Source organism: Neopsephotus bourkii, unplaced genomic scaffold (genome assembly GCF_033783945.1).
Source record: "Neopsephotus bourkii isolate Nb327-2 ecotype Australia unplaced genomic scaffold, CSIRO-AGI_Nbou_v1 NB_659, whole genome shotgun sequence".
Taxonomy (NCBI): Eukaryota; Metazoa; Chordata; class Aves; order Psittaciformes; family Psittacidae; genus Neopsephotus; species Neopsephotus bourkii.
This window is the reverse complement of record NW_026901158.1, coordinates 9,819,260-9,836,459: the sequence shown is the minus strand read 5'-3', so window position 1 is coordinate 9,836,459 and position 17,200 is coordinate 9,819,260. Positions and strand designations below refer to the sequence as shown.

At 47.6% G+C, this 17,200-nt stretch overlaps 1 protein-coding gene across 1 annotated transcript; it reads right to left on the bottom strand.

Annotated features, from left to right (window-relative positions):
- Nucleotides 1-9,432, bottom strand: LOC133212014 (ficolin-1-like). Its single transcript, XM_061353004.1, is given in 10 exon segments — nucleotides 1-678; nucleotides 1,559-1,693; nucleotides 2,599-2,752; nucleotides 3,137-3,264; nucleotides 4,681-4,718; nucleotides 6,010-6,043; nucleotides 7,215-7,268; nucleotides 7,988-8,105; nucleotides 8,107-8,120; nucleotides 8,917-9,432. Coding segments are annotated over 10 exon segments (1,062 nt in total). The 5' UTR covers nucleotides 9,056-9,432; the 3' UTR covers nucleotides 1-430.
- Between the last annotated feature and the right edge of the window lie 7,768 nt (nucleotides 9,433-17,200).

The following is a 17,200-nucleotide window of genomic DNA, read 5'->3' as shown; positions in this document are numbered from 1 at the left end:
TCAGTGCCTTTCATATGGCTCTTGGGTCCAACAGAAAAACAGGCTGCAAGAGCACTGGAAGCTTCATATATGTGGAAAGACTGAAAATTAGCAGTAATCACCGTTTCAAGTGATAATATCTGAAAGCTTTACTGAGACATATAGCCTCACCATCACTTTAAATCAAGGCAATGCACTCTTCAGAAAAAGATGCTCAGGCTCAGTCAGCATTTGTGGGGCTGCTGGAGATAGTCCAGGGTGAGAGTTTTATGCTTACAGGAGCTCAAACCAGCACCAGTCTCTTGTGGTCTCTAAAAGTCTGCTCTAGTCTGGAGACACAACCTGTAATATCAATCCTGGTCCAATTTTGCCCTCAAAGAACATTGTTTTGTGCCTACTCTAGGCTGTTAAATGGCACCTGATGGTGGTAGTCAGACATTCTCTTGCCATATTAAACTGGCCTGAATTTCATTTCTGTTCGCTTATGGGAGTAGTGGTATTCTTTGCCTGTCTTCCAGTTAATGCCATCAGCATAGCTCCCGTGAACACCCAACCAGTACATCCCATTCAGGTTAGAGTAATGGCAGTCGTTGTACCACCATGCTCCCTTGTATTCTGTCGCACAGTTAAAGGAGCTCATGTCATTGTCCTCATCTGTGGTTGAAAATGGCATGTCCTTGTGGTATGATAAGGAGTCTCCTGCAGAGAGCACACATTCAGTTACTTCAATAGAGAGTACAAAACCTGACACGTCTGAGTACCACTGCAGGGCATCAGTGGGCCTTGCTGGATGTAAGGCTGATTTTATAAACCCTGCTGTTCTCTTGGTTGCCCAGGTTTCCTTCTTGGTCCTGGGGAAACAGACCATCCTGAGCTCTTCCAGGTCTGCTAAAGCACAGAGAACATATCTATGCTTCTGAATCAGGACCAGGTTCTCCTCACGGTTACCCAGGAATCACTTCTCTTGTGCTCAGCTCACTTCTGTTCAGATTCTCTGCAGACATACTGAGGTCTGGACTATCAGATGGAGTTGCAGTGTACAAAGCCATATAGACCCAGGACACTGCTACCTCATGTGTTGGTTTCACTCATTTCTGAATGAGGGGTATTGAATTTTGGCAAGGATTTGTTTGGTTTTTAAAGCAATGCAGACCATCAGGCATGAAGAGGATGCAGTGCTGATGCACTGGGATGCTAACAGCACCCCAGCCCTGGAAATGCAAACCTTGTGTGCAAATATTTCCTGTCAATATAACTGTAAGGAGAACTTGGCCCCGCTGTTGGCAGAGCTGTTGGGAAGGTTACGTTGGATGAGGTGCTGCTCAGGATCAGGCTCCACATTTGCTGCTAAACCATGCGGCTGGGCCTGTGGGTCCCACTCCTGTGGGTGAGGGGGGTCCCTGTCCTTCCCTCACACAAAGGTCACTCAGCACCTGAGGTACCGTGGCCAATTTTAAAGATCAACCCAAAATGTATATGGTACAAGGAGTTTATATAATACAGCTCTCCACCATAAATGCTGAACACTTCTGAAATGATCTAGAAAATAGCGTTTCCCAGTGCGCTGCTGCTGACTTACCAGCGTTTCCACCAAGGAAGTCTCCTAGAACCAGTTTATATTTCTCAGACTCTCCCAAAACTCTGAATGAAGAGTATTTGGCAAAATAGTAGTTGTTTTCAAAGTCTCTCAGGTCAATGCGCAGTTCAGAGAGTCCTAGAAGAGAAGATGGACAGCAGTGGTGCAAGGCTGATTGGTGACCACACACCTGGGTTTCAGGGTGAAGGGTTTAAGAAGCTCTGAGCTAACAAGCAAGTTGTATCTCTCTACAAGTACCTGACAGGAGGATGGAGCCAGGAGGTGGCTGGTCTCTGCTCCCAGTAAAAAGTGATAGGACAAGAGGAAATGGCCTCAAGCTGTGCCAGGGGAGGTTTAGAGTGGATATTAGGGAAAACTTCTTCCCTGAAAGGGTGCTCAGGCATTGGAACAGGCTGTCCAGGGCAGTGGTGGAGTCACTGTCCTTGGAAGTGTCCACACACCGTGTAGACAAGGCCCTCAGTGATGTGGGTTAGTAGTGGCCTTGGCAGTGCTGTGGAATAGTTGGACTTGGTGATCTTAACGGTCCTTTCCAACCCAGCTGATTCTGTGATTCTACGAACTTAACTGGAGCTTCTACTACTGTCTCTCAAGATCATGATTTATTTGGAATTCCTGCAGAAGCATTGATGGATTTCTTATGAAGCACCTTTTCCGTTCTGATGTTGGGTGGTCATGGGCAAAGAGAGCTACACACACAGAGCTCCTGTACACAGCTGTGACTCCAAGGCTGTGTGTGAACAAGATCACTGCCATCACAACCAGTCCTAGGAGGAAGATGGGAAGATGTTTTGGCCTGTCTCTGGGATAGGTCATGCAACCAGCTTGTTCTCTTCCCTGGCTTCTAGTTTTGCTTTTTTTCACAATGCAATTTCCTGTGTGCTATGGGCTGCAAGGGCCTGTATGCTGTTTAGGATTAACGGTTGGGACTTCAGATGCAGGACGTTCAGAGTCCTTTAATGACCGAGTGTGCTCCAGGGGGTTGAACTGTGAGGGCCCCAGTCCAGGACAGAGACAGACCTTACCCAATGAGGTGAGGAAGTGGATGTTGTCATTCCCCAGCCAGAACTCCGTCAGCTGGTTGCCAAAGCCTCGTTTGTATGAATCCCAATCTCGCAAGAAGTTCACTGACCCATCCCACCGCCTCTGGAAAACCTGCAGGAGAGGAGAACCACCGGCCTGCCACCCACACCCAAAAGCATCCTGAGCGCCCAGATGGCCCAGCAAATGCTCCACCTGTGTCAGGACACTCTCGCAGGTGTCTGCGGACCAAACTCCAGAGGAGTCTGTCATTCACAGACCTCCTCCATCTGCCCTTTGAAATGAGGAGGAAATGGTTTTCTGATTTAAGCAGGGCATGGGTCTGTTGTACTCAGCCTGTTCCCAGAGATATCTCCCAGGAGAATCCCCCTCCATACTCACCCAGGCTTGCCGACATGAGCCTTGGCTGTCCCCTCAGTGTGTGCTTTTCTCCCTTTTTGTTTCTATTTCTGTGCCATCCTTTGCAGCCTTAATAAAAACCTTTGTAGGAACTTAGAATCCTCCCTCTCCTCATCTACTCACAATCCACCCTCCGCCATCGGTGTCCATGTCGCAGAAGACAGTGGTGGCATTGCAGCCTTGGGGATAGATGGTGTACCAGCCACTCAGGAACTTGCCTCTGCCCAACAGCTCTAGGCAGTTCCTGGCTTCTGTTCAAATCAGGGAAAGAGATCGAGTGAAAGAATTACAACGTGCTCACTGCATCCAGGGAGCACATCAACCTCATGCCCTAAGCCTGAGGCTTTGAGCCCTTCAGCCTCCCAGCTGGCTCTTTGCACTGCAGGACTCTGGAACATGAGTACTGGGAGCCAAACCCCATTGCAGCTTCTGAGTCCATATGTCATAGCAGAGATGGGCACATTCTAAGAGATGGCCTAAGCTGCTCAGACTCCTCTCATCTGCAGTGACTCTTTTGGAGGTGTGAGTGATGGAGCTGCTCTGAGCAGGATGGCAAACTCATGTTCCAAGTATTTGCTCAGGCTCAGGAATGTGTGTGTGGGGGTGTACAGGGAATATTTGGGTAGCAGCAAAGGAGGGGTGACACAGAAAAACACCTACCTGAAACAGAAAACTGTTCAGGTTGGACAGATGTCACTTTTGACCATATTCATATATATTATGTATACATTTATGCTTCCTCCCAAAAACCACACCTGATGATAGAAACTCACATTCACAGCTGTGAAAGGATTGACTGGAATGGGCCTTTTAGAACATCCGAGCTTCCAGTTGCCTCTGTGGCTTTCACAGGGGTAAGCCTTTGGAGATGACCTGAGACGGTGGTGCTGGTGGAGTGGGGGTCTGAGTGTGCTGTTTGACGAGTGAATGCAGAGCTCTACCAGGCCGTTTTGTGAGCATGGGTGTCCTTCCTAAGGGAGGGATGGTGCTGGACTTGGCCTGGTCCTTAGTAGTGAAATGTTTTTACATGCCCAGTAAACATAGAGAGTTTGGGGCAGGAAGGGGCCAGTTCACTGGCATCTGGTGTTACAACAGCTCTGATGTGCCCAAGTGTGTCGCTGCACGTGACAGTGGCCCTATGGCATCCAAGTATAGCCAAAGTGTGTTGTAGTTCTGCTTTGGCTTTAGCTCATGGAGACAGATGGGTCAACTGAAGCTTGTTTGTTTTCTTTCTTTCTTTTCCCAATGGGTAAGTTAATCTGAGCACTATCACACATGTGAACGCTGCATCTGCTGTACCTGCCACTCCAAGCATGGTGATACAACTACCTTTGAAGTGGCAGCATGTCTGTAGAGCTGTTTCTAGTGGTTTCATCTTGGAAACCAGGATACAGAGGCTCTCAAAACCTGACAGATGTCTAAGACACATAGAAGGCAGGTGACTCAGGTAGTGCTCAGAGGACAGGACTTTTCTGCCCTGGCTGGTTTAGAGTAGACACACAGAAGCTGCATATGGCTGTCAGAAGCAAATGGATTAGCAGTGATATTTCCTTACTCTGTCCTTCAGTGTCCCTATCACTGCACTATCCTGACTCCTGGTGCAGGGATTCCACCACTATCTGCTCTGGAAAGCCCAGTGTCATGAAGTACCTTAGAATGAAACTTACCCCAGGTTTCTGGAAATCCAGGTTCTCCTTTCATTCCTGTTGGACACACAACACCAGTCAGCTGCTGTTCACCTTCCACATCCTGCTCTCCCCTCCTCCAGCATGTGACATCATTTACTTTTCAATGTGAGCTGTGATGTTATGAGAAGGGTTTAGCTCATCTGTGCACACAAGAGGCACAGAGAAACCAGGCAGGATGAGTAACCCAATAAAAGTTCTGCCCCAGCTGCTTCTGTGCCCACCAGAGGAGACCCACCAGCCCATTGGCACAGACCCAGGAGAGCACAGAGGGATAATGGCAAGTGGGAACCTAAGTCACAGATTCCTATTATTACAGCAGTGATACCCAGTCCCCTCAGTCACTGGGAGCAATGCTCCAGGTCATCCAACAGGCACACAGGGTGGACACCAGGAGGCTGCAACACATTATAGACCCACAGGGAGCAGCAGCCTTGTCTCTTGAACTGTTGGACTCAGCATGATGTATTTTGTCCTGACATCTGATCTGGGGCTGGGAGGTCCAAATGGCAAGACTGACACAAGATGTGTCTCTGTTGGACCTACTTGCTCTGCCTGCTGCTGGCCAGCCCATGGAGCTGGGTATCAACACGTCATGCCAGTGAGTCCCATTGGGCTGCAACAGGAGCAGATGGGTGTGGAAGGAGGAAACACACATGTGGGAAGGCAGGGTCAAAGCCCCAAGATAGGAATGTTTGCTGATGGCAGAGTCAATGGCTTGGGAGCAGCTGAGACAGCTGTGCTGAACAGGCCACCAGATCAGCAGTGCTTGGTCCACAGCTATTACAAGCCAAACTTGTAGGGCAGCCTCAGTGCAGCCAGTGCTCAGTGACGAGTGCCAGTGACCCTCGCATGTGGGATGGTGGCATTAGGAAAAAAACTTGTTTCCTCTCTACCCTTTTGCTAGTGCTGGTAGAAAGACACGTTCCCCTGGCACTGACAGCCACTGAGTTTCCTCTGAGCCTCTGCCTTTTGCCATAGCACAGGAAGGTCAGAGGTCTGTGCAAATGTGGCTGGTCCCTCAGGCTGGAGTATAGGAAGCCCTGTGGTTTCTGCAGGTGATGGTGCTGTTCAGCAGCATGGGGAACTGAGGGCAGCCAGCCCCTGTTGCTGAAGAGCTGGTTTGGGAGAGTTGCTGCTTACACCATCTGGTCCAGGGCTGAGCCTACATTGAGGCACAACTGCCACCAAAGAGCTCCCCAGGTGGGGGGCTTTATTTCCCCGTAGTGTCTCCACCTGGTGTGTTGTTCCTGAACATCACACAGTAGTGTTTTAACTAAACCAGCTCACATAATAAATTCAGCACAGCATAATTTACCTGGGAAGCCAGGCTCTCCAGCTGAACCTGCAAGACACAGGATGAAAATGTTCATCACAGATAGTTCAAAGCAAGTGGATTACTGTGACCCCCCAAGTATCTGCTCCACCCCCTATGTATGTCCCAAATGTACAGGTGAGGGCTCTCAAGTGGTGCGAAGCCATGGTGCTCTCCTGTGCACCAGTGCTCAGCTGGTGCTGCCACCCATCCTGTCTGCTCTCTTGACCATCAGCATCTTTCAGAAGAGCTCAGGAGGAGCAGCACAGAGGGAGAGGGAAATGCTTCTCCGTCTCCTGGAGTGTATCGGGGATTCTCAGCTGCATCTCAGTGACTTTGTGTGGGAACGTCCCATTTTCAGTCGGGCACCTGTGAAACCTGGGGCAATAGCTGCTTTTCCAGTGGGTTCATTCATCTCCTGCTGGAGTTTCAGCTGAAGCCTTTAGTGCTTGTGGCCAGGAAATAGCTACATAGTCAGCATGCAAAAAGGGCTGTTTTCCCAGCTAGTCAGAGCATCTGTGCTCAGTTCCTGGGTGCCACCTTCTTCTAGGAACTGGTTCCTATAGAAGAGACAATTTTCCAATGTCTGCAGCACAGATCCTGCTGAAGACCTCGAGTACAGCCTGGATGGAGTGGAAGCTGATTTCTCAGCACACATTGTCCTCTTTTCAGAGGCTCATATTATTGCAAAGAACCCCCATTCCATCCTTGCTTAACCCTGTGCCAGCTGTTTCCTAGAGCTTTGATCCCATCCTCCTGGTCAAGTGAGTGACAAATGCATTGCACACCAAGACCAGGCCTGGAGTCTGCTGGAAACACTTGGGATTGTGTCCCTTCATCAGGCATCCTGGAGGAAGCATGGCAAAGCTCTTCAAAGAGGGGAGGCTTTTGGGCAGGTTTGCTGTGTAGAGGCAGGTAGGGTGGGAATGAGGAGAGGTCTGGTTTTAGGGTGGTCAGGGTCAGTGGGGAACTTTGATAAGAAGAGTAATGTCTTCCTCTGCAATATGGCCCCACTCAAGGAAACTCTTCCTACTACTCACCCCATGCAAGATCCATACCCCCAAATTCTGCTTTACTTAACACTACTTCAGGGCTCTTGGACTATGACCAGCACTACAGTTCATCCCTATAGACTCTGTGTCCCAGTATGTTCTGACCTTGGGTAGATCTACGGATTAGACCTGAATACATTGCACATTACCTTTTACACCAGGTGGTCCCGCTTTCCCAGGGAGTCCCTGGGCTCCCTTTTCTCCTGCAAGGAAAGACTCAGTTTGTACATGCACATAGCAAACTGACCAGAGGGGAGGGGATACAGAAGCCCAGGCATCTGGGCCTTGTCTTTCCCAGGAACAAGGAAGCTCAGTTTTGTTAATTAGATTCAATCCTGCAACGTATCTTACTCCTTTTCTTCTGCTGAAGCTACACTACACTGGTACTGCCACTGCAAATCCTAATTCGCGGTTCACGTAGGATTCCTACAACCCTTGTGCATCCTGGAGCCAGACCATGGATTTTGCTGCCGTGGATCTCTTCCCTGTGCTAATGTGATTCACCTTCTCCATGAGTTGGCTATGAAACCCCTAAGGACTCCCATCTCCCTTGCTTCCTTGGGTATGGGGTGCCTGCACAGCTCCCCTGCTGTTCCTCTAAACATGCAGGAGTGTCACAGCTTCCCTCCCAACCACCAGTTCAATAAAGACTCAATAAAGATGTTTTCACTGTAGAAGAAACAAATGAGTTGAGTTACAGCACTTCACACCCCAGGACCAGTTCAGACTTGTGACAGGACTGAGGGGAAAAAGGGGACTCCATGCGTACCAGTGCATCTCTAGACATAGTGTTTCCACTCTTGGAACTCCAGTTGCAGAAGCCGGTGCCAGGACAGCCACTGCTCCAGCATTAGCTTCCCCTACCCAAAGTAACGAAGCTACTTCATCTCAGAGTGTTCACTGCTGGCTTTTGGGGTCTCACCTTTTGTTCCTGGGAGACCTGGTTCTCCTTTTGGACCAGAGGCACCTGGGTTCCCTGGGCATCCTTGGAGAATGGCAAGCTGGTCAGCATCACCGAGTCCCACTATTCTCACCTCTGAGGAAATTAAGACAGTCTTTGTGGAGATTATTAGGGCTCTGAAATGTTTTGGAGAGGAAACTGAACCCTCTGGAGTTGAGAAACAGTGCAAGCAAAAGAAATGAGGGTGGGAGTTTGGAGGTGTGTGGATCAGCTGATGGCATTGAGAGCTCACATATTAGAGGATCTACACAATGAACCTCTGGCTTCAGGGGAGTTCAGTAGGAGAGGAGGCTGTTATATATGACATTACATGCATGACAAATACACTGTAGCTTAATAAGATAACCCTGAGAGGTGCCCTGAGGGAGTATGGACAGCAGAGTAAGTGACACTGATGGATCTGTGGACAGTAAAGGTTCTACTAAATTTCCTGACAGCAGGTCAGTTGGAAATCACCCTTATTGCCTTCCCAAGGAATATAGGCAAAAAGCTTTGTGCAGCATCCGCAAGCTGCCAGGGTTCCTGGCACCCAGCAAGCACTTGACCAATCCTCTGTATTGCACTGCATCCTTTAGTAACTGGGCCAAGGTGCCATGAACAAAATCCCCTTCACCAGGATGGAAAAACCTCAACTGGGATAGCCTGTTCCTGGAGATGGCACTGGTAAGTTGAGGAGGATGCCACATCTTTGGTTGGAACTAGCAGCTTTGTAAAGTGGCTTCTGAGATGTCAGCCCCCTCCCTTACCCTCCTCCCACTTACAGCTGAATTAAGAAAAGCACAGAAGGAAAATAATCACATCCCTCCACCCTTACCCAATCTCCTTGTATTATGGGGAAGTCGAAGCAGGCTATCTCAGTGGGATTGCAGTAGGGTTTGTGCCTCACTCACCTGGGCAGGTGTCCTGAGCATCACAAATAGTTGCTATTAGACTGAGCAGTGCCAGGAGGATTTGGGCTGCCCGTCCCATGGCAGGCTCTGCTCTCTGCACAGCTCCTCTCATCCACATTCCAAGCACTGTGGTTAGCATTGATCCACCGAAGCCTTTTATATCTAACAAAAAACCCCAGTGTAAGCTCCAGCTCTGCGCTTGCCCACTGCCTGCTCTCAGCTCTGGGACTTTAGCTGGGTCTCAAGGTATTTCCCCAAAGTAAGCCACTTCTCACAAGTCTGATGGGAAAGTACTTGTCCTGCTGCCCAGCCTGCCTCGCCTCTGTCCTCTGCAAATTTTGGATGCTTTTCCCTCCCATATTTTATTTCTAAAGGAAATGAACCAGCAAAATCATAAGTTTAGCTAAGTGCAGGCAGTTCCCCCATCCTGCCTGCTACGAATGACTCTTTACAAAGAGCATAGCTTAGTGTGTAGATGGGGAAACCAAGGCACTGAGAGCCAAAAAGCGCAAGGTCAGCTGAGACCACTGGCTTGTCTGTCATCCTAGCATCACTTTGCAGTCCTTCAAACAGAGGTTTCAATTTATACATGATCCATGACTGATACAGAGTTAAAACACTGTGTATCCAGGCAAGGTTAGGTGGGCAGAACCCCCCTAATTTTTCCTTTTCCCTCCTGTTTTTCTCCAGTCCCTGTTCAATGTAACAGTGATGAGGATTTTGGTTTTGCTTTGCTCTATGCCTTGTGCTCTGCTCACTTGTGTTAGGTCCAGACTGCCCCAGTTTGACCCCCATGTTACCCTCACACACAGAGCCTGTAAAGTATATGAATTTTAGAAGAGGGCAGAATTAACATTTCCGTCCTCCTTATTGTTGCAAGCTAGTTCAGAGACATGGACTCATGTCTGCCCTGTGGAATGGGTGGAGAGGAAGAAGAGCCAGCCCCTAGCATGAGAAGCCTTCTGCCCAGTGCCTTATATCCTGTGCTCTGTGCCCGAAAAAGGCTGCAATACCTTGTTTTAACTCTGTGGAGGCAAAAGCTGCTGTCCTCAGCTGTTTCACTTGAGCTGTCACTCCAAAAAGCAATGGCCTTATGGATTACCACATTGTCATAGTTGCTAGATCTTTCCTGCCAAAACCAGTGTTAAGAATGGCTTTGCTCTGCTCTTTCTGATGCTCTTTTAGCTGGGTGGCCAGGGCTGGGTTGGGCTGAGAACGCATGTTTAGGCAGATGTCATATATCTGCTCATCCTGATGCATCCAGTTAGGTGTTACCAGCTGTGGTTCCATCCAGCCTGAGGGATACCTGGAGATATCCCCCTGCTTCCATCTGAGGAAAGCAGCAGTGTCCTTGTGGATGCAGGGAGCAGGGGGAGAACCTACCAGTAAACAAGCTTAGTCCAAAGTAGGTCAGGCCCCTGAGGGCAGATTCTGAAACTGGCCCAGTGATCAATATGTCCTTATTTGTTTTCCCTCATCCCATGACCCAGAGAGGATTGCAGAGGGCTGATCGCTTACACCATCAGCAATTCTTTCTTCTCCCTCGAGCCCGGGGAAATGTCCCCTGTGAGTCTTGCAAGCCCAGGATCACTGGCGATGAGAAAACAAGGATTTTCAGCACACTGGGTTTATGGGGAGCAGCTCTGAATGCAAAATGCTCTGTGTAATCCTAGCTGCTGGTGGTGTCCTGGGGCTTTGCTGCCACCAGGAGGTTAGAGCTGCGCAGGGAGGATGGGGAAAGCTGCAAAAGCTGCGAGTACCTAAAGCAAGAAGCAAGCCCGGTCATTGCATTCCTCTGCTCTGTGCTGACTTAAGGACGTTGCTATACAACTCCTAAAGCTACAAGAAGGGCAGACCGTTGGCACGGGGGATCTGGGAGTTAAACTCTGACAGATCTGACTATAACCAGTATGAAGTGAAGATCTCTGGAGCTTTGCAGGGTCTGTGTTTTGCTAAGATACGGTGATCCTTTGTTTTTACTAGACTATTTAAGAATGAAAAGCATGATTGGGGATACCTAAGCTCAACATGACCCAGCAGTGTGAGCTTGCAGCCCAGAAAGCCAACCTTATCATGGGCTGCATGAAGAGCAGAATGACCAGCAGGTCAAGGGAGGTGATTCTTCCCCTCTACTCTGCTCTTGTGAGACCCCACCTGCAGTACTGCATCCAGCTTTGTGGCCCCCAACACAAGAAGGATGTTGAGCTGTGGGAGTGAGTCCAGAGGAGGCCACAAAGATGCTCAGAGGGCTGGAGCACCTCTCCTATGGAGACAGGCTGAGAGAGTTCGGGTTCAGCCTGCAGAAGATGCCAGGGGGACCTTTCAGCCTTCTGGTACCTAAAGGGGCCTACAAGAAAGCTGAAAGAGGAACTTCTGACAGGGGCATGTAGGGATAGGACAAGGAGGAATGTCTTTAAACTGAAAAAGTAAAGATTTAGATTCTATATTAGGAAGAAATTCTTTACTATGAGGGTGCTGAGGCACTGGCACAGGGTGCCCAGAGAAGCTGTGGCTGCTCCATCCCTGGCAGTGTTCAAGGCCAGGTTGGACACAGGGGCTTGGAGCAAGCTGCTCCAGTGGAAGGGGTCCCTGCCTGTGGCAGGGAGTTGGAAGTAAATGATCTTTAAGGTCCCTTCCAACCCAAACCATTCTGAAGTAAGAGCTTGCTCGAGGGTTGGCACTATTGAAGGTGCTGAAGGGGAGCTTCCATGTGGTTTGGAGACTTGCCTTGCTGAGAAAGGAGTAATGTCAACCTGCAAGGGTGGGTTATCACCCAAAGCAACAAGATAAGATGTTCTGGCTTTACCTTTTGTTGGCTGTGCTATTTATAACTCTTCACTATGTGGGAATAACTGAGTTTTCGGGGATTTTTTGGATGAACATTTGTATTTCCGAAGCAGACTTCAGTCCATAACCAGTCTTAGTGTCTGCAGTGGGGACATTTGCCCAAGCTAAGGCAGCAGTGTTTTCAAAAGATGTTTCTTGGTTTCCTTTTGCTGATTGTAGGTTTTGTGAACATACAGCACCTCTGAGTGCCTGAGCTCCTCAGTGCTGAGAGCCCTGCTGCACGTTTCCCTCATCCTTACTACAAAACCAGTTCAGATGAGCTCACCAAGCAGGGGAAACGTGGGGAAGCACACTCACCCTTGTGTTTCATGTGCTGTGTTGCTAAACAAGGTTTCATTCTCTGCAGCTTCAGTGGAAACTCCTGGCTGTAAGGAGGTCAGGCTGTGGGTTTCACTGGTCTTGACTGGTGCTCACAGACCCTTCCTGCTGGGCAGAGGAAAGCCAGTCTTTCCCATAGTTGGTGATGGGTGTAGCATGTCTCAATACTGGGCAGCCAGGCAGTGCAGTGATTTATGAACACAGAGCACTCACTTTGAACTTGCGTTTAGGGGCTTCTTCCCCACATTTCTACACACTGATTTGGGGGCACAGTGGTTTCCTGATCTCAATTAGGATAGGTCTCTATCAGTTATTGCACACCAGCTGCATGCCCTTGCTGAGCCTTTGGTTTGGCATTTGCTTGGTTTCCCCTAGGAGTTGGTGTGGGGGAGCCTTGCTTAACTCTCCTTATGGTGATACGCTGGGACAGCCAACCCAGAAAGGATTTCAATTAGTGGATTCTTTCCTACCAACCTCTCTATCAGCCTCTGTTTCAACAAGATATTCCCTGCTGCATCCCATTTTCCACTTATTTTATAATCCTCAGTAACAGCTCTTCTGGTCTGTGAAAGGCTTGCAGCCATTCATGAGAGAAGGGAAAAAAGGCAGAGGTGATTTATAGGGTAGGCAGAAGCTGCTCTGCACCCTCCCTGCTCAAATGAATCCTAAGGAGTACTTGAGCCCCTTGTCTTTGCTAATACTAATCTTCCTATGTACAGTGCACTGGAGACATACATGGGACTGGTTGCTCTGGCACAACTGGTTGGATGAGCCGTGTGCTCAGGGAAGGGGCAAAGTAGGCTTTTGCTGCAGAGGCATCTGGTGAGGGTATGCACACCAAAAGGGCAAGGACAGCAAGGGCTAAATGGCAGAAGAATTCCAACTATTTGCCTGTTATTAGACACAACTGGAAGTTATAACTGCATGAGGTGAATTATTTGGTTCTTGGGGAAGGTTTTGTGTATACTTCTGTTATGCTTATTCAGGCCTCAAATGTCCCATTTTTTAGTGGCTGCTGCATAACAGTGTTTTCTTCCTTCCTCTCCAGTGGGGTATTTTTATGCCACCTCACCCCCCAACACTGAGATCCAGTTGTCACTCCCAGTATTCAGTTCTGATTCCAGACCCACAGTGATGGCTGGAGACTTTCTGTGCAAATAGTAGATATAAATAGTTTTTCAGTGCTGCAAAATACAAATTCATCAGTAATCAGAAAATGCACTGGGAAATGAAGGAACTTCCATTAAGTAAGAAGTGGGTTTCCACTCAGTTATTGACTGTTCTGTGATGGTTTACCCTAGTGAACTGCTGTAAAGATGGACGGGAACATGCAAGTATTCATGTTGCAGCTCTGGGAAGCCTTATCCGTGTTCACTGTCCATGGCAGTCAAGATTCCTTGCAACCTCAGTAATAACTTGAATCAATCACGAGCTGCTGAATACAGACAGCATGTGGAACCTGTGATTTAATACTGTGAATGTTATCATGCCTGGGGAGCCTGAGAGCTCTGGGAGAGCCAGCCTGGAAGAGCATCCCATGGTCTCATGGAGGTGGGGACACCCATCACCACTGCAGTGCATTCAAGGCTGAACAGCTCTGGTGAAATTCTTCACATCCCACCAGAGAGGAAACATGATTTTGGAAACATGATGGTCTATTTACAAAACATCCCCCCCCCAGATTGCCATTTTGTAGGGAACTTCAGAACACAAAAGTTTCAAACAACAGATTATTGAAATTCAGCAAGCTTTTCCCAGGGATGATTCAAGATAGAAAAGAGATTTCAAAATATAGTAGCTTACACCTTCTTTGTCAAATCTAGCCACCCATCTCAAGATGGTGATCTCGAGATGGGTGCACTCCAGCTGCACTGTGGTATGAAAGATGTGGTCTGAAGGGTCCTGCGAGCATGGTTTTCTAACAGTGACATGCTATAAACCAAGACATACACACCTCCCCCAAACTAGAGACTCACCTCTCAGGCTCAGTCTCTCTGTGCTGGTATTCTCCCTCTCATACGTAAGGACTCTAAGTGGTAACCCCCAATTTTACCAGCAAGCCAGCTGTACATAGTCACGTCTTTTCTAAAGCAGCATTTTCTTCAGACTTTAGCATAGTCCCAGCTCACCCAAAGGCCTTGCAAACTGGGTCCATCAGGTCTTCAGTGAACGGCTTCTGCTTTGAGCTTAGGGTGCAAGTCCCTTGTTTGATGATCCCTGCGTGATTGATTGCTATCCCACTGCCAGCATACTTCAGTCTATTTTGCTTATTTTAGGCTGAGACAGCAGCTCAGAGACAATGACATCTACTTTGCCAGCTGAGACCAGGACTTCAGCTCTCTAGAACCACTTTCTGGCTTCCTTCTAGAAGGAGGAGAATGTCTTCTTATTTCTTACATTCTGGGAGGTCATCAAATACAATGCAAAAAAATACATTATATCCATTATCTCATACCTTCCTTGTTTTAACAGCCTGTCTTCTCAATTAAAAATCCACCTTGATTTATTGCCATAAATACCAGAGACAGACTATTCAGTCAATTGCAATGAAAACTAAAGCTGCAGTTACCTAAAAGCATAATGAACGTTTCTGCTTCAGCTTTAATGCATTTCCCTATCCTGAGTTCTTCCCATGTTGTCACCGCCTGCCTGGATGCTGTTAGATTTCTGATTATTTGAGAAAAAGGATTATTTGAGCAAAAAGAAGTTAAAATGGAGTGTTCAACATGTACAAACTGCAATACTAAGATATTTTAAAACCAACTGGTAAAAATAAGCAAAATAAAGCAGAGGGGAGGGTAGGTGAGTCCTCAAGACTATAAATATTATATAAATTTATCATATAAATATAATATGAATATATAATTATTATATAAACATATTTATACTCATTAGTATAAATATAACGTAAGGAAAAATATTTTAACCATGTTTTTACATACTTGGAAATGAAATGAAAACCATCATTACTGACAAGCAAAATACTGCCTTCTTCCCCAGAAGGTGGCAGGTATGCTGTTGCATTTCTGGGGACTTGCAATCCTACCAGTGAAAGTGCTGTGTCAAATCACCCTCTAAAGTGGGTGAATCCCTCTCTGAAATCAAGGGATTTCAACATGCCAAGTGTTTTGGTGATTTATGGACAAAAAGAACAACAGTTTCAAAGTCTGTCAACACAGAGAATCTGACCTAGGAACACTGAGGGAAACAGTCACCTCTAAATCATTCTTATGAACTCAAGGCTGTGAGAGGACAAGACAAGGCTTCTCAAATGGGATGACGTTTGCAAAGGGCACGTTCTGAACTGCACGTGTTAATGTCTTTCTTTTTGCTCTCAATTTAATTTGGAGGGCAGAAGACACCTGACAAGAAACAAGTGAAGAATGCTGGGAGTCTACCTGCTGTGTAACAAAATCTCCTCGCTCAAAATAACATTTCTCAGCACAGAGAATTTAACACAAAGATCACCTCAATGAGAGCCACTCTAGAAAGGATAAAACTTGCTCCTCATAGCAGTGGATAAAGAGGAGGTTTCTTGCTGCTTACTGCAGAAAGAGCACACAAAAAATTCTTTTCTGTCTGAACTTCCTTTGAAAATGCTGCAGCAACTCATCACCAATGTGCCACATGATGCTGCCAAATCACACTGGGAACAATTCAGTATTAAATTCGCTCCTTTACTAAAGGCTCAAGAACTTGGGGCAGAACTTCAGTTAGAACCCTGAAATCCATTATCAGTTTAACTGTTTCACCAAGGCAAGAGACTTGAACCCTATCTCTTTACCTAGGTCCTTCCATTTGTATTCCTAACAAGTATCAACCTGCTTTTGGGTGGCAGGAAGATGTCCAAGAAGGACATCCTTATTCTTTTCTCCCCTAATAGTGTGCCCTCTCCTTTTCTCCCATTTGTCTGTCTCTATTATGAACATTCTGCAGCAGAACCATCTTTAATCACCCATCCCTGCAGCACCAAGCATGAAGCCCCAGGAGACACACAGGCAAGCAGGGGAGCTGTGCAGGACCAGCACTTCCCAACCACCACAAAGGCAAGCCCAGCAAAGTACAACCTGTGCTTTTAAAACCTCTGTCCATTTTTAGCTGTTGGATGTGCAGAGATCAAACCTCTCCAGACCTCTTACCAGCAGTGACTTACGTCAACTGCAGTGCCAGCTTGTCTCAGGACAGCTGAATACACATGGATGGTTTGTCAGACAGGGTGAAAATATGGGACTTGTGTTTTGTTTCTGGATACATTGGCATCACTTTCCCAACACAATGCATCAGCTCTTGCCCACTTATTCTGAAGCAGGAGCTGCATAGCTCAAGAAGCACCAGCTTTTACCACCTTTCGTTTATCACAGCCCTAGTGAGCAGTGATTAACATCTCATGTGAACACCGAGCAACGTGCTCTGGAGGAAAACAGGAAGATGTTCAAGCAGTTCAAGATCACTTCTGGGTACCAGAATCTTGCATAACGTTAAGAGAAAAGCCTCACGCACAGCAGCTTCTTGCTGTCCCCTATCTGTGATGATGAAATATGCAGCTGAGCAGAGTAAACCAACTGGAGCAACTGTTAATGGGCTCTTGTGCTGTCAGCGTTTCCAGGACCCTTCAAAGTGCAGTTGCTTTGAGGAGAAGAGGCACCTTTTACTGGGGTTTCTCTTTCCCCTTCCCTTCACCTTGACCAGAGTATTTTTAGCTGTGTGGACAGACTTTCACCTTCGATTCTTTGCAAGGGAATTTCTGACAATACACAGCAATGAATGAACCGTATCTATCTATATATCTATCTATACCAATTACCCTTCTCCATATCAGCCACACCTGACAGCTCCCCACTCCCTGGAGACTTCCCTGCATAGTAGGAATTGGCTAAACATGCTCAGAACCCTATTTAAGCTCAGCTGGAGCCATCACTCCTTGTGGGTGCTGTGCTCAAGGAGTGCTGGTGTCCAGCACAGGTCTAGCTCTACCTGATGTACCTGGAACACTGCTGTTGCTCCAAGACCTCAGCCTGTAGCCTGTTTCATCTTGCTCCATCACTGTGGACCTGCCTGTCCAGTGCTTGCCCTAATCTGTGGGCTGGCTTCACATTGGACCCATCTCATCGTCATGAGA